This window comes from Musca domestica, unplaced genomic scaffold (assembly GCF_030504385.1).
Source record: "Musca domestica strain aabys unplaced genomic scaffold, Musca_domestica.polishedcontigs.V.1.1 10, whole genome shotgun sequence".
Lineage (NCBI taxonomy): Eukaryota > Metazoa > Arthropoda > Insecta > Diptera > Muscidae > Musca > Musca domestica.
The window spans coordinates 2,945,122-2,971,614 of record NW_026712115.1 but is presented as its reverse complement, the minus strand read 5'-3'; the positions used below and the strand labels follow the sequence as shown (position 1 = coordinate 2,971,614).

The following is a 26,493-nucleotide window of genomic DNA, read 5'->3' as shown; positions in this document are numbered from 1 at the left end:
TCAGACAGATGGCCGTGCTGGTGGTGCAACGTTATGGGGAATAAATTTTTATTTATTTACATTCCATCGATAGTTATTACCGTCATCAACGCCATCGCCACCGCCAGCCGTCCCATGCACATGACTTTTTAAAAAAGATCTGACGTTTGCAAGAATGTTTGTTGTTATTGTTGCTTTCTGCTTTGAGAATTGTTCTATAGTTATTTCTGGTCCCAGAAATTGTGTTGGCGTTGATTGGAACACTGGGTTCTAGTGTTCCACCAAAAAGTTGAGCCTGGTAAAATGTTATGGACGGGAGACGGGACGGGTGGTCACATTTCCCTGTTCTATATTTCTGTTGTTAATAATAATTAAGATATCAATATGTATGGTTTGTGTGTCATTATTACACACACACACACCCACACTCACCCACACATACATGTGTATCCTGGTTTTGCCGTCATTGTAGTACTATACTTGATGAAAATAAAAATAAATTTCCAAACAATAATAAAAATTATTCCCCATGTGTGTTTGTGTGCGTGTCTCTGTGTTTATACATTATTTCCAATTGGAAAAACAACACCCCCTCCCCCCTTTTAAAAACGTTATGGTTGTGTCGTAGTTGTAGTCATCGCCAGCCCTGTGGATCAATGATCGCGTCCCTCCAACACCCATCCATCCGTCATCACCGCTGTGATTATTGTTGGGGGTTTGGGTTGGCTGGCTAAAAGAAAAACAACAGCAATAACACCACCAACAACAACAACCACACCAGTTTAGCCGCCATATCGTAAATTCAGTTTTGCAATTCAGCAAATTCTTGTTTTTGTTGTTCTTTCTCTGTATTAGTTTTTTTTAATGCGCCTGCCTTACAACCTTGAATAATAAAATTTTATTTTGAATCTTTTTTTTTTTCTTACTACACTAACAACAACAAACAGTTATTTTTTTTTTTTTAATTTATATGAATGTGTTTTGTTTTTAATATTTACATTTCAATATTAAGTTTTTGTTTCTGAAGTCAATTGGAATCCGACAAGATATAAGAAGACAAGATATTGAAATGATCAGAAGAGCTTTTTTAATATGGGCGATCCAAAATAATTATTCAAAATGGTTCAGAAGAGAGACTTGTTAGATTTCTGCCGGAATGGGTACGTAAATAAGCAGAATTGTCGATTTTGCAGTGAAGATCAGCCAGTAACACTGGAAAAGCTGATTTTTTTTTAACTTTTTCATAGCTTTTAAAAATCAACCTATACATGTCTAAACTATCATATGTACGCATTTCCAAAAACACCGCATTGTCTTTGTCCTGTACAACCCCTGCGACCGTTGTATCACATGCTTAATTTAGTACTTTTCATACATGTTATACTTCGTTTTTTCAAATATATACCAAAATATCGATTAATTACTTTTCGTACACCATATATTACCTTTTTCCAAATCGTCTTAAAGCTACATTCTGGCAGTGGATCAAATACCGCCTTCTTAACTCTATGCCGAATGTAGTACCAATTTGTACCAAATGTAGAATTTGGTACAATGTTGTTCCGTACACCTTTTTATTATGCCCTCCACCATAGTACCTTGAAATATACTCCTTGAAATATACATTTTAGACCCCATATACATATACTTTGTATTCTTGATCAGCATGCAATTCTATGTCGATTTAGCGATGTCGGTCTGTCCGTCTGTGGAAATCACACCAGCTTTCGAACAAAATTTAGTAAGTTGATAAAATTTTACTCTAATGTATATTATGTTTGCACGAATTTTGGTATTGAAAATAGTCCACGTTTTGGTATAGCCTCCTTACAACAGTACCTCCGATATCCGGTATTTTATAGATTTTTCAGACTTTATTCGCCGGAATTATTACAAAGTTGGTATTTGAATTTCGTAATTGATACTACACCCATAAAACGGTACCTCCCTTTATTCGGTATTTTGATGATTTTAGTGAATTTTAGCAAATTTGTTATTTGATGTTCGTAATGGATACTACAGCCTACGACAAAAAATTGTTTGTGTAGGTCCACGTCTTCGTATAGCCCCATAAAACGGTACCACCCGATATTCGGTATTTTGATGATTTTAGCGAATTTTAGCAAATTTGTTATTTGAAGTTCGTAATGGATACTACAACCTAAGACAGAAAATTGTCTGTGCAGGTCTACGTCTTTGTATAGCCCCCATATAACGGTACCTCCCGATATTCGATATTTTGATGATTTTTACCGACTGTATTCACCGGAATTATTACAAAGTTGGCATTTGAAGTTCGTAGTGGATACTACAGCCTATGACAGAAAATTGTCTGTGCAGGTCCACGTCTTCGTATAGCCCCCACTCGTCTGACAGCTGTTAAAATTATTCCAGTGACAGCTCATTATATTGTTTACAAGCGTACAAAAGCATTTTGGTGGTAATTTTCCAAAAAGTTATTCGTAATGCGATTCAAGCGTGATAGTGTGATTTCTTTATATTTGGCTGGAAAACACAAGTGGCTATCGTTAGAGCACTCCAGCATTTAAATGTGAATAAATCTTTTGTGTCTCGTACCATCGCTCGTTACCGTGATACTGGTAGCGTAGTCTGACGTCAAGGAAGTGGACGAAAGAAAACAGCAAGTTTAGCGGAAATAGTTCGAAAAGTAAAGAAGCGACTTGATCGAAAGCCGCGTCGCAGTGACCGAAAAATGGCTCGTGACTGAACATATCACAATATTCCATTCGGCAAATATTGAAAAATGAGCTTGGGGTAAAGCCATTGAAATTCCAAAAAGTGCAAAAACTTACTCCGCAATAGAAAGAAAATAGACTCAAAAAAGCTTAAGAGTTGCTTCGCTTGACCGAAAGTGGTGAACTGCCGTATTTGGGTTTCTCGATGAGAAAACATTCCTTGAACACTCCAAGAGGACTCAGTACGCGCCACCCAAGAATGGTAACAAAATGAGGTTCCTCGCTTCATTTCCAGTGCACAATGGCCACCAACATCTCCGGATACCAATCCCTTGGACTATTGCGTCTGGAGTATTTTGGAAAGCAATGCAAGGCATTAAAAAATACCAAAGTGTCGATCACCTCATTTTTTGCTTTCATTCAATAAAATTTAAAAATTATGGCGTTTGACTTTGTTGCAGTTTTTTTATCTCACCCAATATATATAGATCGTCGATCTAAAGAAAATGAATTTGGTTTTCTCTTTCCGTTGTCTTATTAAGTTCTCTGAAGGAAAATAAGTTGCCACTTGTTACGGTCAATTGACTGACATCTACATTAGTGGAGTCACCAGTACATGCATTCATACATACATATGCATGTATAAAAGAACACATGTGTGCCGGTGGTGTTGGTATTGTTCTTCCAATATTCATTGGAATGTGGGAATGTTATAACCGCACATGTGTACGTCCGACATTTCTCGCCACGACCAGCCAATGGAGCCAAGTGAATTCCAACAGTTTCAGATGAATTGCAATGTGAAATGCGAACCACTTGTGTATTTGATGTTGTTTTTGTTAGCATTGAGCCAACTATCATTGATCTCGGCTTGTACACTCCGGCTCCTCTGATCTGATCATTTGTTGTTCCACACAACACAAAATGAGCCACACACAGCTGAGGATCGCTGTAAAAATTTAAATCTTGAGTGTTTCTTGTTGTATCTCTCTTTAAGTGGAGAGTTCTTATCGATCGTAAAGGCAAAAGTATTTTATTTCTGAATGATGTTGATGTTAATGGTGGTTGGTTGGTTTCTCCTCTAGCCATAAGTAGATGGCAAGATATTAACCAATTGCTGTTGGTCAATTAAGAGCAACAATGGCAAAACAAAAAAAATATCTTGAAACATGTTTCTATCCAAAGTTAAATAAGTTGTAATTAATCGAAAGTGATTTTAATTAGTTGCTGTTGTTGTTTTACAAGTACCCCTTTTGATGTATTGACACTATCAGTGGAGAATCGTTTTTGGTCAATGTTTGTTGAAGTGGTTTTGTAATGAATATTTGTTATAGATTGAAAACGAAGAGATACGAACGATAGGTTAAATAAGGAGGACCGTACCACCTAATAGAGTAATGTTTACAATATCCATATGGGAAATACGTAGATTTCAATAAAATATTTTAAAAATGTGGACTAGAAAAATCAATACTTATTTTTTTCGTAGAATATTTAAGAGCTTAAATATTATCATTACTAAAGTTTTTTTTTCAAGACTCATTTTAGGGGATTTTCGACGAAGTTTTTTAAAGGCCAAAAACGAGTATTTTCAAACAACAGAATATTTCTAGGCTCAAGAACATCAATTTTGATAAAAACAAGTTAAAAAGTATCAGTCATTTTTTGCCTACTCCAGACACAATAGTCCAACGGATTGGTATCCGTATATTTTGGTGGCCATTGTGCTCTGGAAATGAAGCGAGGAACCTTATTTTGTAACAATTCTTGGGTGGCTCGTGCTGAGCACGATGGTGCTGAGTCCTATCCAAGGTCTGCGGCCAATTTTTTTTGCGTGCCTAAGGCTTTAATACACCCTCCAAAATATTTTCGCGATAATATTCGGCATTTATACGAGCGGAGAGCGACCATCAGCTGTTATGGCGGCCCATACCATCACCATGACCGGCGCTTGGTGGCCAATCGAAGATGCACATTTCAGCTGACCTCTTTGGCAAGTAAACACGATCAATTTGTTTATTTACAAACTGCTAGACAACGAATGTTTTCTCATCGGATAAAACCAAATTCGGCTGTTCACCACTTTGGGCCAAGCGAAGCTACACTTTAGCTCCTTTTAGTCTATTTTCTTTCTTCTGCGGTGTAAGTTCTTGCATTTTTGGAACTTCAATGACTTTACTCATTTTTCAATATTTGCCAAATGGAACATTGCGAAATGTTCAGCTTTCGAGCCATTTTTCGGCCACTGCGACGCGGGTTTCGATCAAGTCGCTTCTTTACTTTTCGAACCATTTCTGCTGATGTTGCTGTTTTCTTCCATCCACTTCCTTGACGTCGGGCTACGCTACCTACGCTAGTATCACGGTAACGAGCGATGGTGCGAGACACAAAAGATTTATTCACATTTAAATGTTGGAGTGCTCTAACGATAGTCACTTGTGGTTTTCTGGAAAATTCTCACAAAATGCTTTTGTACGCTTGTAAACAATATAATGAGCTGTCACTGGAAAAATTTAAACAGCTGTCGGACAAGTGGCTTAGAAATGACAGCAGTCTGGAGTTGGCTGCAGTTTTTTCATCTCACCCTGTATATACTTTTTGAAAATGCTCAATTTTTTGTGCGAAGTTACCAGAAAGAGCTGGTCAACATACCACATATATATGATTTTTGAAGTTAATCATTGGTTGGTAAAATATTGTTGTTAAAAATGTGGTAACATACAAGGTTTAAAGAAAATCGTTGACATATTTCGCATGTTACGAGAGTTATAATTATTCAAAAATGTGACGCTTTGCGGGGGAGGTACCAGAAAGAGATGATCCATATATTATATTTTCATAGTAGATCTTGTGTAGTATTAGGTTGTTTCAAGTTGCCTCATGTTTGTTTATTCAAAATATTGATCCCTTGTGGGGGAGCTCGGGGTGTTGTGGGAATTTCGTTCCTCATGCCTGATCCTGTGTTGGTAGAAATATTGAGATTTGAATATAATAAGACTCTTATTTCACTTTGATAATAGCTATTATTATTCAAAATATTGACCCGTTGTTGCGGAGGTATAAAAATGATTCGGCCATTATATCCCATCTTATTTAAAATGTTCACCTTTGTGAAGGAGGTACCAGAAGATGTTAGCCGGTATATCCGATTTTCACAACCTATTTTGCAATGGATAAAATATTGGGATGTGCAAAATTTAAAGAGAATTTGATGCATATTTCGCTCCTTATGAGCGTTTTAGATATTCCAAATGTTGACCTATTGTGGGGAAGGTATTCAAAGGAGTGGTCCGATATATCTCATCTTCATATCGGATTTTGTTATGTTAAAAACATTGGAATGTTAGGAATTTTGAAAAAAAAATCGGATGCTTATTACGAATTTTATGAGCGTTTTGGTTATTCAAAACTTTGAACCTCTGTGGGGGAGGTACCAGAAGTTGTGGTCCGATATACTTCATCTTAACACCACATTTTTCAATGGTAAAAATAATGGTATGTGTGAAATTTAAAGAGAATGTGCAGTATATTTCGGATTTTATAAGCGTTTTAGATTTTCTAAATTTAGACCCTTTGTGGGGAGGTACTAGAAGGAGTATTCCGATCTTGTCCATTCTCGCACCCGATCTTGCGGTAATGTAAATATCACGATTTGCAAAGTTTGCACAAAATTTGGTTTTTCCGTACTCTTTCTGTGCAGAAAAATATTTTTTTTTTTGTAAATTTTGATTTTTTGTTGGGGGAGGTACCAGAAGGAGTGGGTCGATATTGCCCACATCCGAACGCGATCTAAGTTTGACAAAAATATTACGATGTACCAAATTTGGACCAAATCGGATACTGCCTTCGAGAGTTATCGTGCGCACCGGACAGCCCGAAAGACAGACGGACGAAATGTCCTGAAACGGATTTGGTCTAAAACCGTCATTTCGACCAGGCACGTATCAAATGATATATGCCATCATATTTCAATGAAATTAAGTTTAAATTAAATTTCCACTGAATATTTAAAATCCGAAGTAGGTCCGTGAATTATTCAAAAAGCATGCCTTAGAAACATATATATGATTTATTTATTCTCAGAATATTTTATTGCTCATTTTCGTACTTTTTCTTGTCAGTTAAGGCTTAACAAAAAACGCACTACATCCTATTAAAAAATATTTAAAATATTTTTATAAAGCTCATAACAAAAAAAAAACAAATGATCAAATATGAAATTCATGATAAGATTAGTCCGCAGAGATAAAGTTGAGTTGAAATCAACATATCAAAATGTTTCTCAGTCGAATAGCAAAAAAAAAAAAACAAGATAAAAATAATACGTGTCAACGAAACATTTCAATTTTATTCATATTCCCTCCTCCCTGGTTAACAGAAGTTCAAGTGTTAATTGATATACAATTCATGTCTGAAATTAAATGTAAATATGATCACACACACACTCACACGCGTACAAATGCACGCAAAAAGAAAGTAAGAATTTGTTTTATTAAATAAATGAAATAATAACAAGAACATAAACACGCACAAACAGATTGGCGATCATGTTGTACACCGCCACCAGATACCAGATACATTCCAATTGGTGTCTTTAGCGAAAAAAAAAACCCAAAAACAACAACGTCAACTTTAGCAACGACAACACTAACTGAATGACTGACTGACTGCCAACGAATGATAATATGAATTTTAAACAGGTGTAGAATATATTATAACAATGAAGTAAAGTGTTCTCAGTGATCTGCTGGGGTGTTATTGTTGTTAATTTTGATATTTTGGGGAACAGCACTGTTCAAGAAACTAGCATTATTTTTTATTGAATGACAATTATCAGATACATTTCTAAGAAACCCAGTTAAAAAGTATCTCACGGTTCTGCCGACAGATGTATATCATCAGCCAATGCGCGATTATTTAAAACAAATATTTTGACCTCTGTTATGGTTATTCAAATTATTGACCGTCTTAGGAGTACAGGGTGAGATAAAAAAAACTGCAACAAAGTCAAACATTTTTTTAATTTTGTTGAATGAAAGCAAAAAGTGTCGGAAGCAACATTCCGGCACCACACGCTGCCGGAATGTTGCTCTGCGGTACTTTGACCCATTCCCGGCGAAGCGCTTGCTTAAGGTGATCGACACTTTGGTATTTTTAGTGCCAACTTTGCTTTCCCAAAAACTCCAGACACAATAGTCCAACGGATTCGTATCCGGAGATTTTGGTGGCCATTGTGGGCTGGATATGAAGCGAGGAACCTCATTTTATAACCACTCTTGGGTGGCGCGTGCTGAGTGCGATGATGCTGAGCCATGTTGGAATGTCCAAGGTCTGCGGCCTTAATACACCCTCCAGAATATTTTTGCGATAGTATTTGGCATTTATTCTGATACCACGGTCGATTAGTACGAGCGGAGAGCGACCTTGGCCGGTACTTTGTATAAAGTAAACACGATCATTTTGTTTGTTTACAAACTGCTGGACAACGAATGTTTTTCCATCGGAGAAAACCAAATTCGGCGGTTCACCACTAAGCGAAGCAACTCTTTAGCTTCTTTTAGTCTATCTTCTTTCTGTTGCGGTGTAAGTTCTTGTACTTTTTGGAATTTCAATGGCTTTACCCCGAGCTCATTTATCAATATTTTGCGAATGGAATATTGTGATATCTTCAGCTCACGAGCCATTACGACGCGGGTTTCGATCAAGTCGCTTCTTTACTTTACTATTTCTGCTGATTTTGCTGTTTCCTTCCGCCAACTTCCTTGACGTCAGGCTACGCTACCTACGCTAGTATCACGGTAACGAGCGATGGTATGAGACACAAAAGATTTAGTCACATTTAAATGCTCGACCCTTTACCAGGAGGTACCAGAAGGATTGGACTTAATTCGATCTAAGTTTGATATTAATATTACGAAGCACTGAGTTTGGACCGAATCGGATACTCCCTTCGAGAGTTGTGATGCGCACCAGCCAGACGGACAGACGGATGGACGGACATCGCTAGATCGACTCCAAATGTCCTGAAATGGATTTGGTCCAAAATGTACGTTAAAATTCTACTCTATTCGCGAATCCGTTAAGATATTGTTGGGTTAAATAATTGGATTACTTAAAAACCCCTCAAATATCAAGGTTCTTTCTTTATTTTTCTATGATAAGGGATTACAAACAGTATATTAATTTTCAATTTAAAGATCGGATGATTTCATTTCTACGTTCCTCCGTCCGAACATTCTACAAAGATCTGAAACAATATATTCAAGAAAACTAGGTTCATTAGAAGAATATTTCATGTTAATGCATGTTTTGTGCTTCATATAATTCTTGAAATTATGACAGAAAATCATGTTTTGATCTGCCAAAAGAAACTTTTCAAAATTTCGTGAAGATTGACCTATATTTACGCCCTCTGTCGTGCTAATAGGTCTTCAAAACAATATTTGACTATTTAGATTCGTGTATATATTTTCATATATCACCGATATTTCACTATACACGTCAATGATATCTGTGTCAAAGGGGAATTTGTCTGGAAGTAATTTTCTGTATTAAAAATATTCGCGGTTGAATTTTTACAAAATTGTAGGCTTCTGCCTTGTCCCAAACTCTAACCGACTAAACTATAATTTCTTGCGTGCAACCCGTAGTTTGATTACAAATTAACATGGTCCGACGTACCGATACACTCACAGCTAGGTCAATTCACCTCGGCGAAATAGGAAGATCGATACACTACATGGTGGGTCTAGGGCCAATATTTCGAGGTGTTACAAACTTTTTGGTCCTATCGAACTTATAAATCCCTCAACACATACTGTTGTAGTGTGTATTAATCGAAAAAGAAGTCCTGTAGGGAACGATCAAAGCTTTAAAACAAGTAGAAAATCAGCTAAGTTCATCTGGGCCTAACTTTTAATATCCTCACCATTTCAAAGGAAATTATAAAAATTTCAAAAAAAATCCGAAAACTACCACTTAAAAGAAAAATAAGGGGATTATACGAAGACGTGGACCTGCATACAAAATTTTTTGTGCCCATTACGAACTTCAAATACAAATTTTGTTACAATTACGGTTAATAATGTCGTTAAAATTATGAAAATACCGAATATCTGGAGGTACCGTTATATGGGAGCTATACGAAGATCTGAACCTGCATACAAAAATTGTTGACATAGGCTGTAGTACCCATTGGTATCTTCCAATACGAAATTTGAAACGATGTTGGTGAATAATTTTGCTGAAATCATCAAAATACCGAATATCGGGAGGTACCGTTTTATGGGAGCTATACGAAGACTTGGACCGACATGGCCCATTTACGAACTTAACCTGCCTACTGGTGAACTATGCATGTATGCAGAATTATAGCCTTCTACCGTGATGAAAACCGATGAAAACCGACAAACAGACGGATAGACGGACATCGCTAGATCGTCTTAGAATTTTACTTTGTAGGATCTGTTATGAATATTTCGAGGAGTTACAAACGGAATGATCAAGTTAATATACCCTCCATAAAATGGTGGAGGGTATAATACTATGCAAAATTTCACTATTAAAAGTCATAAAATACTTTTTGAAAATTACCTTTAAACATCCAAGACTGGCCCTTTAAAAGTATTCAAAATTTTTTCTCTAAATATTCACTAAAAAACTACTTGAAAATCCGCCATTAAAGCTCTTCGAATGCTCTTAACCTCAATTTTTTTAATAATTAATAATTTTCATAATCTTTTCAATTTATGATTTCTGATCCTAGAAAAATTGAATTATTAAAAATTCTTAAACAACAAACTTTTTCGAGTTTTGCCTTATTAAGGCGAAGATCATATGTTTTATGATTTATGTGTTTGATTTCTCTTTCGAGACGAGCTTAATGATCTGAAATTTGCAGTGAAAAGGAAAGCCAGATAGACACTATCACACACTCACCACTATGCGACGCGTTTCGCCGTTGGTTAAGCGGCTCATCAGGCATATTTGGTGTGGATGATGTCTTACAAGGGCCGTTCTCTGGAAAGTAGTATATATTTCGAACTTATTGCAAATTAGCATATGCGAATTATACACTAGAAACTCTCCAGGTTCGACTCAAGTTCTATTGGCAGATCTTTTTCACAGCAAAGTTTTTGTTTTTTGTAGTGATGGATTTTTTGTCCACTACAACTACATTGCTTCCAATGCATACACTTGTTTTAGTGCTACTTTAGGAAGACGGGTTAATGGCTCTGAACGTAGAGACGGCAACTTCTAGTTGGCTGCACACCGAGGTCCGCGGTTCAAATCCCACAGCCAGGCTCGGCTGAATTTTTGAGTTTTGCCTTATTAAGGCGAAGATCATATGTTTTATGATTTATGTGTTTGATTTCTCTTTCGAGACGAGCTTAATGATCTGAAATTTGCACCTAGAGCCCTTTTTACAGATTCCTTAAACTTTTTGATGTTCCTATTCGCGTAATATCAGGCTATTTTAAAAAGTAAAGGAATTTATTAAAACTTTCACTTTTAAATACATATTTTTATAAATGACATCATGATTAAACGCAAAAATATGCCTTGTTGTTGTTATCTTGAAATATGCTTATCATTTTTGCTATGTTTTCTTTTACATATACCTCGCTCCCACCTTACCACCTTAGAGTTTTGAAAGATAAAAAATTAAGTTAAATTTTCATGACAAGTTTGTGGAGCGACATAATCACTCGTAATTTTGTTTGTTTTCTTGCAGATTGCTTCAATCAACAAGCAGTAGCAATACAAATGTTAAATCTTCAATAGCATCTACTGGAATCGGAACTAGTGCCCGCGTTCAGCAGCAGCATTCACCCACAAAATATAAGAAAGATAAAACGACTAGTCCAGCCCATTTTGCACCCAAAGTACCTTTGGTATCGCCCATTACCAACAGATCTGCCGCGAAGTCCCTAAAATCACCAGCAGCAGCAGCTGCAACTGTGGCAACCATAAAACCCTCACCAAATAAAACAAATCTACCCCAGACAACACCATCCATACTGAAGGCCACATATGAATTGGAATCCTCTGCGGCCTTGGAAGAACTCCTAAAGAAACGCGAAGAAGATTTACGCAAACGTCGTCAACATGTGGAACATTTAATGAAATGGCATCAACGACTCGACGAGGAAGAAGCTGAAGTTCTACAATTGGAACGTCAACTGTTAAGCTATAATAATGTGCAACAGCATTTCGAAAAGACACCTCAAAGCGACGGCCACAGAAACCAAAAGAAATCCCTGCAACAAATGCCACCATTGGAAGCTTCTTCAGTTGTTGATGAAGAAGAAGAGTTGACCCGAGAGGTTAATTTGGATGATACAAGTCATCATCATATTTATCAGAATCTAGCCAAGGAAACGGAAAAGAAACGCGCCTCTAGAGCGCGTAAAATGGAAAAACGTCTCAAGGACATTGATAAAAGTCTAAAAGAATTATCTCACATATCGGCCACAAACACAACCAACACCACCACAACGACGGCAAGCAATTCCTCGGCCTTTGTAATGGGACATAACAATGACGACATTGAAGTGTCATCAGCCAGCCAACAAGAATTGGATTTTGTGCGCACCACTGGCTCCAAGTTGAATAAGTTATGGCGTCGCCTTACCTCCCAAACGGTGGAGAAATTCGAACCTACGCGACGTTATAAGCTTTGTAAGGCCGATCTTGAACGGCTTTATGAAGAAGCCAAAATGGCTGTGCTCAAAGATTTTGCTGCCGATGAGGAGCGGATAGCCCAAGAATTGTTGGAGAAAAGTTCGGTAACAACAACAGCAAACACCACAGCCATTGAAAGTCCAACAGCACAATCACCGCAGGGACATGTCCTAAATAAAAGCAATTTTGTGGAAGTTCCAGTGTTGAATTTAAATTTCAGTTCCGGTCACTCAGAAGCTGATGAAGATTCTGCTACAAAATTGGCAAAGGTGGCTGCCGTACCGGCGGCGGCAAATCAAGGCATTTACAGTCCCAGTGTTGCGGAGGAGAATTTCAAGGCTCAATTGTTAAATTCTAGTGCCTCATCGTCATCAGCTGGGGAGCAACCGGAAGACATCCTACAAAAGGAACAGGCTGAACAGGCGTTGGAATTGGAAAGGCAACAACAGCAGGAGAAACAAAAACGTATTGAGAATAATGTACAAATATTCTTAGCCCTGACCCAACGTCTGCATTTGGGATCCTCTGTAAATCGTCACCAACCAGCAACAACAGTTCATCAGCAACCACCGGGACTGCAGCGTAGTCTCAGTGATACGGAAATTGCCGATATACCAAAGTTTTCTGCAGCTACAACAACTAGTCATAGAAATGTATCAGCGAACACTAGTCAAAATAAAGCAAACACAGCAACAACAACAACGGCGACAATTCAAAATGTGCATCAAAAGTCCAAATCATGCATTGCAGAAGTTACAAATTACATTCCTTATGAAACAAACAGACATTGTGAAAAGTCAGCAACGGCGACAACAGCTTCTTCCACAATTAAAGAACCAACTAGTCGGCCCACAGTTATTGCCACCGTTGGGAGAGTTCCACCCATAAACCCGTCTCAGACATCACAGACACCGCAAAAGCTCTCCTTCTCGGGGCAATTTGAATATGATTCGGAAGCTAAAGCCAAAGAAATCTCCTCAAAATTAGATGAAATATCAGCTGCCGTTAATCTACTATCTCAAGCTAATGCCCTACCCTCATATCCTGCAGCGATACAATCGAAAAATTCCTCTGCGGCTCAAGAGGGCGAACAAACAAGCATTACGGAAGAAGCGAATCTAAGTACGAACGAAAATTCTTCGTATTCTTTGAATTTTGCCAACATTTCCATAGATAGGCATTCCTCACCTGGTTCACAACAACTGCAATCTCACAACACAACCCAAAACCAAAGTAGCAAAACACCCATCTCACCAACCAATAATAGCTCTGAATCATCATCGTCTCAAGTAAATACTTTTGTCGTTTCGCCCAATGGCGGCTCATCTTCGAAAACCTTTACCAAAGACAACAGCACAACTTCAAACTGTAGAACTTTTACAAAAGAACAAACCCCAACCACCACCCCGCCAGGTTTATCGAAAACCGTAACTGTGGCAAGTCCAGCGAATTTGGATAAAACCATTAGTGAAGATTACGAACCTGATTTCGAACCAGATACAACGGATGAAACTCATATTGATGATATATCATTGCCGTTGTATGAAACGACGGTGAGTGAAGATGCCACCACAACGATAGAAGAGGGTGATAGTGAAGTGGCTGAAATATCCCGAGGGAATGGGAGTTTATCGAATAAAACTTATTGTGCTGAAACAAAACAAGATCAGTTGCCGGTTAAAACGCCCACCATAACCATAACTAGTACTAGTCCCGAAAAGGAGCTATTACCACCACCACCTCCATTACCGCCACCACCACCAGCCCTCACAGCAACTGCTAGTTCGTCTTCTGTCATTAGTTTAGCAACAACTACAAGTGGTGCCTCTGGCGCCCAAATCAATGCAACATCGAATGGCAATGCTTTAATGCCGGATATTATAAATGAATTGGAATTGAGACGACATCCATTGATAATAGATAATGAGGTAAGAGATCCAAAAATGTTGTAAAACTAATGCTCTGTTCTCGAACCTGCACGAATCTATTATTTCGATATCAGTTATCGCAGGAACCATTTTTATATTATTGCAGTTCTGGAACAGACCATAACTTCGTAAATCGGATAGTTCTTGGACAATTTTTTAACAGTCTACCTTAAAAAATAGAAACAATTCATTGTAATAGCTTAAATGGTCCTTAGATAAGATACAATTTAAATTTAATAATAGCTCACACGATCCTTTCACAAATATCAATTTTAATTCCACATTTATTGCTCATACGGTCCATGAACAAGTCAGATAGTCCTTGAATGTTCTTTAAAATTTTAGAAGTTTCTTAAAAAGTATAATTTAAAAAATCTTTATCCTTTGCTTTTCTTAAAAAATATTTTTGTATAAAAAAATTTGTTTGTGTCTCAATCAATCCATTAAATATATTCATTATTGTATGAGATTATGAAACTAATATCTATTGTCTTATCCTTCAGCATTTAAAACAATTGGAACATGTGGCCGCCTTACCTTACATGTATGTAAGGGAAATTCCCAATAAACCGCCACCACCCTATGTACCGCCAGCGCATGGTAGTCCCATGACCACCATATTCCCCTCGGAAGAACGTATTAAGGATATAACTTTTAGAAGAACGCATGAACTCTATTGTGAACTCTTAAAGACTGGTAAATACTCTCGAAACCCATCTCAAATATATGAGCTAATTTTGTTTTTTTTTTTTTATTGCCTTCTCTTTTGCAGAATATTGCAACGAAAAAGGTGAAAAACTACCCTCAGTTATGGAGGAACAAATCACCAATATCTATGAACGAATTATCCTAGATATTTGCCGTGAATATCTAGAAGAGCATAGCGAAATTTTACGTGAAGGTGATCCGACGAATTTCCACAGCCAGCTGGCATTTTTCAATCCCCCTAATCGCCTGCATTGCATACAAAATGCTATATACAAAGAGGTGCGTCACTGCCTGGCCATGGACAAGACACCACCTAAACGAACACAAATTTATTCGGTCTATGGCCAACGTGCCAAACAGGATCACATTGGAAAAATCATAATACAAGAAATGTATGATGAAGATGATCGCTGGTGTAATTTTCATCGCGAAGAATCGGAAGTACTAATATTAATTGTTGAGGAAATGATTAATAAAAATATACGTGATATTGCCAAAGAGGTAATGTTAGAAGAAGGTATACCCCTGGATGATGGTGATGCTGATGCTGAAGAAGGTATAGAGATTGAAGAGATTGTTGAAGAAACAAGTGAAATGGAAGAGAACTTGGAAAACACTCTTGAGGAGGAGCAAAGAGTAAGGGAAACCATGATATCCTCAGTGGAAGTAACTGAAAAAGACTCCAGCCAACTAGAACGTCTAAACAATACGAAGTCAATTGATGATATTGGAGCACCAGCATCGCCGGTCTCTGCAACGAATCAACAATGCCATGGCAATGGAGTCGTAAATGATACAAGTAACTCCTTCAAAGTATCCACATCGGCATAGTAGAGATTTGCTGGTCCATTTTTGTATGTATATAATCTAGTGTACTGAAGTAAATTTTAGACATAAATGTATAACTTTTTTAGCAAAACATTTCATTTTATGAAATGTTTAATTTTTATTAAATTAATGGCCTGAATGGAATGGAATATACTGAATTTATCGTTGTTACAGAGATGGCTGAGGAGAGCAGTTCTTAATAAAGTTGAACTCTTGCCTTTCCAATTCAGAGTAACCAAAAGGAATAGTAGTTTTTAAAAGTTCTTTTAACGTTCTGTCTTCTTTGCATAAGCAAAATTACTTATTACATACTACAATTGTTGTATTCTTGAGCCATAATTTCATTCGCAAAACATTAGACGGTATTTATACAAGACCCTTTGATGATCCTCTTAGATTAAAAATTAATTAAAAGACATTCTTACTTGTATCTAAAGGCGTTCGAATATGAAGAGCTATTGTTATTTTTCTTTTTTATTAGGAAATCATTATTAAAATACCTAATCGAGATTTTCTATGTTGCAAAATTATATAATGATCTTCTAAATGAGAAGCATTTTCTAATTCAAAAAAAAAAATGCTGATGGTTTTCAAAACTCAATCATGTTTTTTTAATAGCACTGGACCCTCATTTTTTGTTACCTTTTGATTTCCGTCTTCAGCCATTCTTTAGGTGGTCTTCTATTTTTTAACTCTTTCAGACTATCTTCTAATTCAGATGGTTTTCTATTTTAGAATCTATTTCATATTCTTGTTACAAATAAATATGACCGCATCTTCTTTGATTTCATTCATCGGTCCATTTTCTTCTATTTTAAAAGACTTTCAGATTGTTTTCGTTTTATCTAACGATTATCTAATTCAGATAAACGTCTAATTATGTTCTTTGTTAGAAGGCCTTTTAAAGGTTACAAATAGATTCCATTCGATTGCCATCGTCGATCATTCTCCAAATGGTCTTCTATGTTAGAAGAACTTAAGATCGTCTTCAAAATTTGAAGTCAGTCAGACGGTCTTCAACATTAAAAGACATTCTAATGGGTTTCTGTACGAATACACCATATAATGACCATTTTTACATTTGAAGACCTTCTCTTGGCCTGCTAACGGCAATTGATACTAAAAGACATTACGTTCATATTACAAGATCCTTTTAAATTAAAAAGAGTCCTGAAATCTTTCAATATATTAAAGACACTTTAATGACCTTCTGAATAAGAAAATTTCCTGACTGTAATCTTATAATTGTAGGTCTTCTGAGTTGGGAGTTGTCCCCGTCTTGTTGTAAGAAATAGATCCAATTTGATTTCCATCTTCAAAGTTTATAAACCAATTAACCGTGATAACTGACCTATCACAATAAGTTTAACTTATGTTTTCTCAAGTCAAGTTTATTGTGGCTAGACAATTATCACGGTTAGCCCTTTTAGCAATAGAAATTTTGTGTTATTTCTTCTTCTTTCCCGCTAAAATTCTAATTTCTCCTAACATCCATTTTAAATTCTGTATAAGAGTTAATCCAACACAATCTGAATGCTCACATTTTTGAGAATTCTGAATTAAACACTCTTTATTATTAGACCGGAAGCAATCATGGAATTTTTATATTTTTCAAATAAAAAAAAAACCAATAATGCATTAGTTAATATTTTTATTTTTGTATTGAAAATTATAAGTAATATTAGTTTTTCCTTTTTTTTCCAGGAATGTAGATAATCTCCTTTAGGAGAATACTTACAATCATATCCAAAGAAATTGTTTTTAAAAAATTCCAGCTATACAACGAAAACCGGTAAATTCCATTTCTTTAGGCCAAATATGTTTTTTCCTCAATTTTAGTTTGTCTTATTGTCTTATTATATGCCATTTTTTATTCTAAATAATAGAGTCTTCAATATTATATAATGTTTATGTATAAAATCTAGTATCTACTGAAATTAATTTTTAATATGTACTTAAATTACCTGTTATACTTTTATAAAAATAATTTTGTTTTTCGCTAATATGTATGTATGTACTTATACGTATACGAATCAATCACAAACACTAAGAGACACACACACAAAACACAACAATTTTTATAGCATAAGATAGATTTATTTTACTACTATAAATACACCCTGTACCTTCCTCCCTATCGCCCCAAACCACACAGTCCATTCGTCAATCCAATGTTTCGTACAAAATTTGTTTGTAAGTTTTTCTTTTTGTCGTTTTTCGTTGATTCAATTTTCTTTTTTAGTTTTACAATGTAACAAATAAGTTTAGTAGCCGCCATACAATATAACTTATCGTTTAGGATTTAGCATACAAATACTTTGTCTGCTATTATATAGAATTAGATTGTCATTGTATCTAAAAAGAATTGCAACTACAACAAAAGCTAAAGAAATCTTAATTTGTCTTAGTTTTAAAATGATCTATACATACTACATACAAAAGAAAGAAACAAATTGAAATACAATACAATATAAACAAAATTAGTTGTTTTTATTATAAAATAATAAGTATAAATTAACGGCATTACCTAAAATTAGACGAATCAGTCGACGTTTTTCACCAAACAATTTAAACACATGTATTTAAATGAGAGTTACCCAAATATGTCGGGCGTACGAAATTTCAAAGTTAAACAAATTCAACATTGACAATTGAACTACGTAATAAAAGCAAATGTCGAACCAAATTGCTCCTCTTTTCGAATAAACATCATAGATTCGGAACTAATATTTTCCAAAAACATGCGATCTCTAAAAAATATCGGTATTTGCTTGGCTTAATAAGAAAGGTTGCTCAACTTCAAAGAAACTAGAAAGATACAACTCTGTGTTGGAGTCTTATTGTGTCAAATAATATTTTAAATATGCAACAGTAGGCTTTGGTAATTTTTAATTTTTTTAACAAAATCCTTATATTGGGAAAAATAAGGGCACCTAAAGATAAAAATTGTATTTGGGGGGTAGCTTTGTTCTACAGTCTGTAATTGTGCCATGGGTATTTGAGAAAGCAAATGTTTCTACCATTGTACCATGCTACAATAATATCAAGGTAGGGCTATGATACCATATGATTTTAATTTTTTTTATTGCCTTGGCTTAATATGTCAACTTTATTTGTTTACGTATATGTTTTCTTTTCAATAACAAAAAAATTGTTCAGAAAATATTCAAATTCGAGTGTTTTCAAAATGTTTATTTCAATGTATGCATCGACAGAATCTACAGTTTTTGTAGCGAAATAAACCTTTAGAGATATATAGAACATGATTTTGAAAAGAAATTTTGACCTTTCATTTAGTTTTCGCGGTTTTCAATTATTTATTCAAAACAAATGCAACAAGTTGTTTGATTTTTTATTGTTTTGATACTAATTCCGACAAAGTTAGCCGACCTTCTCTCCATGGTACAATGAAGACTTGTACAATGCAATGGACACTGCTGAATTTATTCAGTTGACCAATGACTGGTTCAATGTACATAATTCATCTCCTGGTACAACTGGTTTGCCCGGAAAGGTAAGGAAATTGCTAAAAAAAAAACTAGGGCTTTATCAAATTAATTATTTTTTTACAATAGTTCCTACCATTAGTAGGAACCATTCGGCAATGACCTACAAAATCAAAAAAATGTATTGGAAGACTGACCAAATTAATGTCAACACCTATTATCCTAATAAGAATACATTGGAAGTCTTCCAAAAAGGGAATTCTGGTATCGAACAGCGCCCCAATTATGTTATACGAATACGTACAAAAGTTCAAAATCTAATGTATTTTAACTCGACGACTTAACCAGGATACATTGGAAAACTTTTTTGACGCAATACGAAGTAAAGGTGACCTTAACAACCACCCATAACCACAGGACTTTAAGTTTAAACCACAGGACTCGACGTAAATGAAAATTTCGAATGGATCAGTCTAAATGAATTAATTACTGATAATAATACGAATCCGAAAATGAGGAACGACAATTGACGCAAACACCCGATTTGGCCGAAATCAACGAAATGAATGCTCATGACATTGGCATTGTTCAAGATGACGCTTTAGAATATACACCTAATTCTGTTTTTACATGGTCTTTTTGTACACGGTTTTGATATAACACGGTTTGAAAATTGAATACTTTTAATTTATTTACACGATTTTATTCCATTTAGCACGATTTGAAATTTTATGTACTTAAAATTTTTTGTCAAATTTAATTTTTGCGAAGTATGTTCATATCACAAAAAAGTATTTATGAAAGAAAAAAGTCTGAAACCATCGATAGTATCGATAGTTTGCGAACACTAGCTTAAAGATTTAAGTGAATTCCCCTTTAGCGCGTACAAACACTTTTTACTGGTCAAAGCAAATGTGAATAGCACTACGTGCATACAATAAAATTTACTGGTCACAGCAATTGAAACGTGTTAATATTTTGTGAACTGTTAATGCAATAAGACGTGTTTGGTAAAGAAAAAAAAAACTTCTTGTTTTTCACTAATTTTAATAGGTTTTAGAGATTGTTCCTAATCACCCATTTTTGTATAAGATCAATGTCTTTTTTACACGGTTTTTTTTTACACGGCTTCTTCTGGAACCAATCTACCGTGTAAAAACAGACTTAGGTGTATATCAGGGTATATGATTCGAAAGTTAAATCTGGAAGAATACCAATGTCAGGAGCAATCATTATGAAACCATCTGAGCAGCAATTAGAAACTATTTATAATAAAATTAATGTTATTACTATATCCCATTCAAAAAAAAAAAAATAAATAAATAAATAAATAAATAAAGAACGCCTCGTAAAAGAAAGCCTAGAAGTTAATTAGTTAGAAGTTAATTTACCAAATGCCGGATTCATTTCAGAGTTCGGCATTTAAATAAGCGTCTTAAAGTTCAAAGGCCAAACAAAGAATTATGGGATATAAGAAGCTGTTAAAAATCAATTTATTAGAAGGTAAATGAAAACTGTACATATTCTATAAACAAAAATTGTAATTTTTAAATTCTTCCAAAATAGAACAAAATGAATTATCTTAAAACAAATCATTTTTGATTACAAACACATTTGATACGGCCAAAACGGGTCTCATCCAAACAACGGTTCGAGACCCCAGGTCTATTTGGGTCAAATCCGTTTCAGGACATTTGGAATCGACCTAGAGGGAGCCCCCGATTTGGCTTAGAAAATATAGATCGAGTTCGTAGATGAGCCGTATTGTTCCAATCCTATTGGTACCTACCTCAAAAAAGGTCAATTTCAAAGAAAATAATTTACCAAAAACATATCATCCAATTTTTTAAACTCTGTGCATCCCAATAACCGTATCAGTGCTAGGACGATATCCGTCTACTCCCTCAAGTACCTCCACCACAAAGGGCCAACAATTTGAATTGAAAAAAGAAAAATAGAACAATGCTTGAGAAACATTTATTTTGCACAAACTTTTCTCAAATCTGTCCATTGTTGACCAATTTGTTTTGATTTTTTTTGTCAGCTAACAATTGTTTTCTCTGGCTAAAAGCAAAATCTTGCAAATTTAGTACCCATTTCAGGTAATGATGAACAATAAATCTGGGAATCTGTGGTATATATTATTTCAATCTCATTTCAGACTGGAGGCATTAAAAAAGTAGCAGGAAACCAATATATGTGTAGTCTTAGTGGAAGAGATGTAGAATCTCAAATAAAGGAGAAGAAAGCGTATCTTGATACCACATGAGGCAGTGATGAAAAGAAAAAAATGCGTAAAATGATTAAAAATTAACAAATAATATTTTACACTACTACAAAAATAAGCTTAATATAATATTACATTCGTATGCTTATTCTACAATTACAAGTATAAGCTTATAAATAAGGGTTCAATTTCGATTATTCTATACTTGTTACACAAACCTATTTCAATGTTTTCTCAAGATTTAGGCTCTTGTTCACAAGTTTATTGTAATAATATTCCCAAGCTATTTTGGTATGTTGGGCTAAGATAAACACCTAATTCGCTCTTTTAGAAACAACAGAAATTTCACATTTAAAATTTTTCATTTTATTTAGTATGGGAAAAATCAAAATACCGAATATCGGGAGGTACCGTTATATGGGGGCTATACCAAAACGTGGACCTACATGACCCATTTTCAATACCAAAAGTCCTGCAAACATAATATACATTTGAGTAAAGTTTTATCGACCTACTTCATTTCGTTCGGAAGCTACAGTAATCTCCACAGATGGACGGACATCGCAAAATCGATATAGAACTTTATACTGATCAAGAATATATATACTTTGTGGGGTCTAAAATGTATATTTCGAGGTGTTACAAACGGAATGACAAACTTAATATACCCTCCATACTATGGTGGAGGGTATAACAATTATGAAATTACAATTATATATTGTAAGTCAAATTGAAAAAATCTCATGCGATCTCATGACAAAAAAAATGACAAAAAATATTATAGAAAAATATTCATATTTTCATTAGCATCTTTTATGCGAGGTTTCTAGGTTTTATTCTGTTCTTGAGTTATGAGCGGTCTAATATCCCCTTCTTTGATATATGAGCATCAATTCAATTCTGACCGTTACAGGAGTTACCATTTTGTGTGATTGTGTTTTCGCGGGAATTAAGAACATTCGAGGTTTAAGGAAAATTTTCGTATTTTCCATTTCAACTCATATTTTGCGATCATCTCCAAAAACCATGCTCCATGCTAAATTTCGTAAAGATGGAGCCACAATTGCAACCTGTTGTGTGATTATAAATTAAAACGCACAGACGAATGAAAGGACACACATAGCTAAATCAACTCAGCTCGGCGAGATAAGAAGATCCCTATACAATATTCCATGTCTTAGATCAATATTTCGAAGTGTTATATAATTTTTAGACCAATTAAAGTTATAATACCCCCAACATATGGTATTCTAGGGTATAACTATTTATATAGAGGACACTACCTACGACTTCGTGTCGAAAATCCATTAAATTTTCAATGTAAACGAAAATCTAAATAAAACCCGTAAAATATGGACCAATGGCTACTAAACGGAAACTTTTAATGAATGTTTTCAATGTTAAATTTTATTTATTTATTTATTTATTTATTTATTTATTTTTTTTTTTTTGTTTGTCGCGAGCTCACAAACGTGACTTCTTTTAAGAAAGGAACCATCAAATATTTTATGATTAATGTTATCTTAAAAGAAGTCACGTTTGTGAGTCAGTAGCATGGTAGAATTAAGAAGGTAAAGTCATGTAATCATATGTTTACAATTGTTTCAAATTTATACATTTCAAAATCTATATTCATAAATCAGAGGTGGGAACTGTTTCTTATGCCTTTAAATTTGACAAGGTAAATTACAGAAAATGCAGATTTGGGAATGCTAATTTGAAATTGAACAATTGTCAATAGCAACCAAACATATATTTTGCAAAGAATAATATCTTAGAGACTACCAAAAATATTTTTAATTTTTTCCTAATATTTCTTTTTTTCAAGCACTATCGGAGTCCCCTAACATTTTTTAATGATTTTTTTTCTATTCGATAATCAACAGGAAACTAAAAAGATTTTTCGAATTTATTTCCTAAAACGTTTTTATGTATTTTTTCGAAGAGTATCACAGGGTCCCAAACCTAAATTTGTTAAAGAACTTTTTTCAGTAGCTAATAAGTATATTTTTTATTATTTATTTTTACAATTTTCGACAAATATCAGATATTTTTATTAATTTTCAAGGAGAATTTAAAATTTATTTTTTTTAATAATAGCCTCTAAATTTGTATTTTAACTTTTTTAAATTATTATTAGTTCTTTTTATTTTTTCCTAGGACTATTAGCAGCCCCAAAACGTGATTTAAAAAGAAATATACAAAAAAAAATAAAGATCTTTTGTTTTATTATTTTATAAATATTTTTTTCCGGATATTAAGTAAATTTTAAAAGCAAAATTAACGTTCAATGGATTAAAAACGTCGTTTAAATACAATTTCGAGGGCATTTTTTTGTGTTCCGAAAATGTTATTGGTGATAATGCTCTTTAATTGAATTTTTATTCTAACATATGTCTGCTGTGAGCAGCTACTCTACGTATTTTTTCACATAAACCACTTTTTGTTCCCTTCTCTATGCATTCAAACATGCAACAAATATTCATTCGAAATTTTATATTATAACAGAAAAAGTCCCGAGTCAATTGATGTAATTTCATTTATCGCCCCCGCCCAAATCTTATGTCACATCTGGTAACACCTCATACATTTATCTGTCATGCTATACAAAATAGAGAGTGGCAAAACATATGACATGCTATAAACAAACAAAATACAACTAGCACAGCCGAAGTATTTTATTTCTTTTGCTCCAAAAAAGAAAATTATTGCACATAGCCTTATAAACATCGTTAAAATAAAATATTTAAATCTAAAGGTATTGTGGGAAGTCGAAAAAATGAAAGTCGAATGTGAAATGCCGAGCAAACAAACCCTGCAACAGACTGCTGCAGTGTCTGCCATCAGACCAGGAGGCGGTGGTGGTGTCGTATGGTCACGCGAAAAAGTAAATCAACTGATCGATTTGTACAAAAAGAATGAATGTCTTTGGAATCACTGGCACGAGTCCTATAAGAGCAAGGATAAACGTAATCGGGCCATTGAAGACATTTGTTCGACTTTGAACATTAGTAAATTTGATTTTGGCAAGAAGATTCATAATCTACGCAATCAATTCAATACGGAAATGAAGAAACTGGAACAACGCATGGAAGAGGCTGGAGCTGAGGGTAGAGATGCAAGTATTGGCTGCAAATGGAGTCATTTCGAGGCGTTAATGTTTTTGCGTAATGTAATTGAACCACGGCCAGGTGGCTATCAGAGCAGCTGTAACTATCAGACACCAAAGGTAAGTGAGCAGCTAAGTCATGAAATATAACCAACTAAATTGAATACATTTGTTTCTGATTATAGAAAATGCGTTTACGATTTGACTACAACAGTGCCGAAGAGGATGTACATGTTACAGTAATACCGCAAAATAATAGTAGTAGCTCTACAACTTCCAATCAATATAGCAATGATGATACGTCCCAGTTACAGTATGAAGACAATCATGGAGAGACATCAACTGAAGATTTTCAAAATTTTGAAAACGAGTTGAACGAAGTTGGAACCAATGGTGAGGGTGGTGCTGCTGTTCAATCGACACTTGTGTCTGAAGAGACAATAGATCAAAAATATTTGCCCACCTTACAACAGCAGCATCAGATGCAAAAGCAACATTTTATCTCAACACCCCGCACATATTTACAACAAAAACCAAAACAACAACATGCTGCCCCCAGTCATAATTATTCCACCTTAACAACAAATAACTCTGCAAGTGAAACTAATCATGCCGGCAATGTTATACATCTCAATCATGAAAATGCTGCTTCCATAATTGAATTGAATTCCAGTAATATATCATCTGCAGTGCTCCACAGCAACAGCAACAACAATGTGACAACTTCCTCTCCATCAGCAACAATGGTTAACAATAATCCAGTTATTGCGTCTTCCTCCAATACAAATCATACAACCGTAACCACATCCACACCAGTTGCCCGTGATCAATGGGATGCTTTTGGAGAATTGGTTGCAACGGAGTTTCGTAATTTGAATTCAGATTTATCTCGTAAAAAACTTAAACGTAAAATTATGCAAGCAATGTTGGAGATTGGTGAAGAAGATGACGGTCTATAGTTTATTGGTATTTAAGATTCAACAAAAGGCATTTGTTTATAAAGTTACGTAGTTTTGAAATAAACAAAAAACAATATGTAAATTTAATTATAAAACCAGGAAAAAAGCAGCTAAATTCGTCCGGACCGAACATTCAATACCCTCCACCATTAGGAAGGATCTTGAACATTTTCAAATAATTTCGAAAAATTGCCCTTAAATGGGGGTGGCTATTCGAAGACGTAGACATTTATATGCAATTTTCCGTCACTGATTATAGTACCCATAACGAACTGCAAATATTGAAAGAATTCCGCTGAATAAAGTCGCTAAAATCATCAAAATACCGAATATTGGGAGGCACCGTTGTATGGAGGCTATACGAAACCGTTGACCGACAAGGCCCATTGCAATAGGTACCATAATTATCATGAAAATACCATAATTAAAGCATACTTTAAGGCGAGAAAAATACCATGATATATATTTCAGATATTCTCACGTTACAGACATTGCCAATTGGAAAAGGGCAGAACATTTACAGAAATATGTACTGAGATTGTAAGAATTTGATTGCAACCAGATTTTTTGCGAGGAGATATGCAACCAAATTATGATTTCAAATAATTTTTTGACCTTTGATTTGTTTTAAAGATGTTCAGTTACACAGGAGTCATCAGTTGATTCACTCGGAGATCTTTGGTCCAATGTGTTCAACTAGGAATTGTACATTGAGATAGAGAAATAATCTAAAGGTAGTAAAGAACTCTTTGTAGAAGTACGTTGGTTTGCCTAAACATGCCTTAAGCATATAAATTATGATAGCACCAGAGTCGGAGAAGAATATGAGAATTTATATTTCCCACCTACCAAATAGCTTTTGTATCATGTTAAATAGCATTGTATTTGCTCAATTGTCACTACCACTTGTTCATTCTCACATGGTCAAC

General features: G+C 34.9%; 2 protein-coding genes across 2 annotated transcripts in view; both read left to right on the top strand.

Annotated features, from left to right (window-relative positions):
• Positions 1 to 18,303, top strand: part of LOC131803786 (uncharacterized) — a 50,372-nt gene extending 32,069 nt beyond the window's left edge. Inside the window, exons 4-6 of the mRNA XM_059125482.1 lie at positions 11,410 to 14,287; positions 14,791 to 14,983; positions 15,060 to 18,303. Coding sequence (XP_058981465.1) covers positions 11,410 to 14,287; positions 14,791 to 14,983; positions 15,060 to 15,826 — 3,838 coding nt within the window. The 3' untranslated portion in view covers positions 15,827 to 18,303. The remainder of the gene's footprint in view (positions 1 to 11,409; positions 14,288 to 14,790; positions 14,984 to 15,059) is intronic.
• A 5,837-nt stretch (positions 18,304 to 24,140) lies between these two features.
• LOC101894756 (probable protein kinase DDB_G0277539) lies at positions 24,141 to 25,608 on the top strand. The gene is made up of 2 exons (XM_005183339.4): positions 24,141 to 24,725; positions 24,791 to 25,608. Exons 1-2 carry the CDS (start codon positions 24,276 to 24,278, stop codon positions 25,562 to 25,564), a joined length of 1,224 nt encoding a protein of 407 aa, XP_005183396.1. The 5' UTR covers positions 24,141 to 24,275; the 3' UTR covers positions 25,565 to 25,608.
• The last annotated feature ends 885 nt before the right edge of the window (positions 25,609 to 26,493 follow it).

What these genes read in the sequence shown, in the direction of transcription:
- LOC101894756 (XM_005183339.4), top strand. Translation starts at nt 24,276, where the DNA reads ATGAAAGTCGAATGTGAAATGCCGAGCAAACAAACCCTGCAACAGACT. An exon ending in GTAACTATCAGACACCAAAG is followed by an intron (nt 24,726 to 24,790) that starts GTAAGTGAGCAG and finishes TTCTGATTATAG; the next exon opens with AAAATGCGTTTACGATTTGA.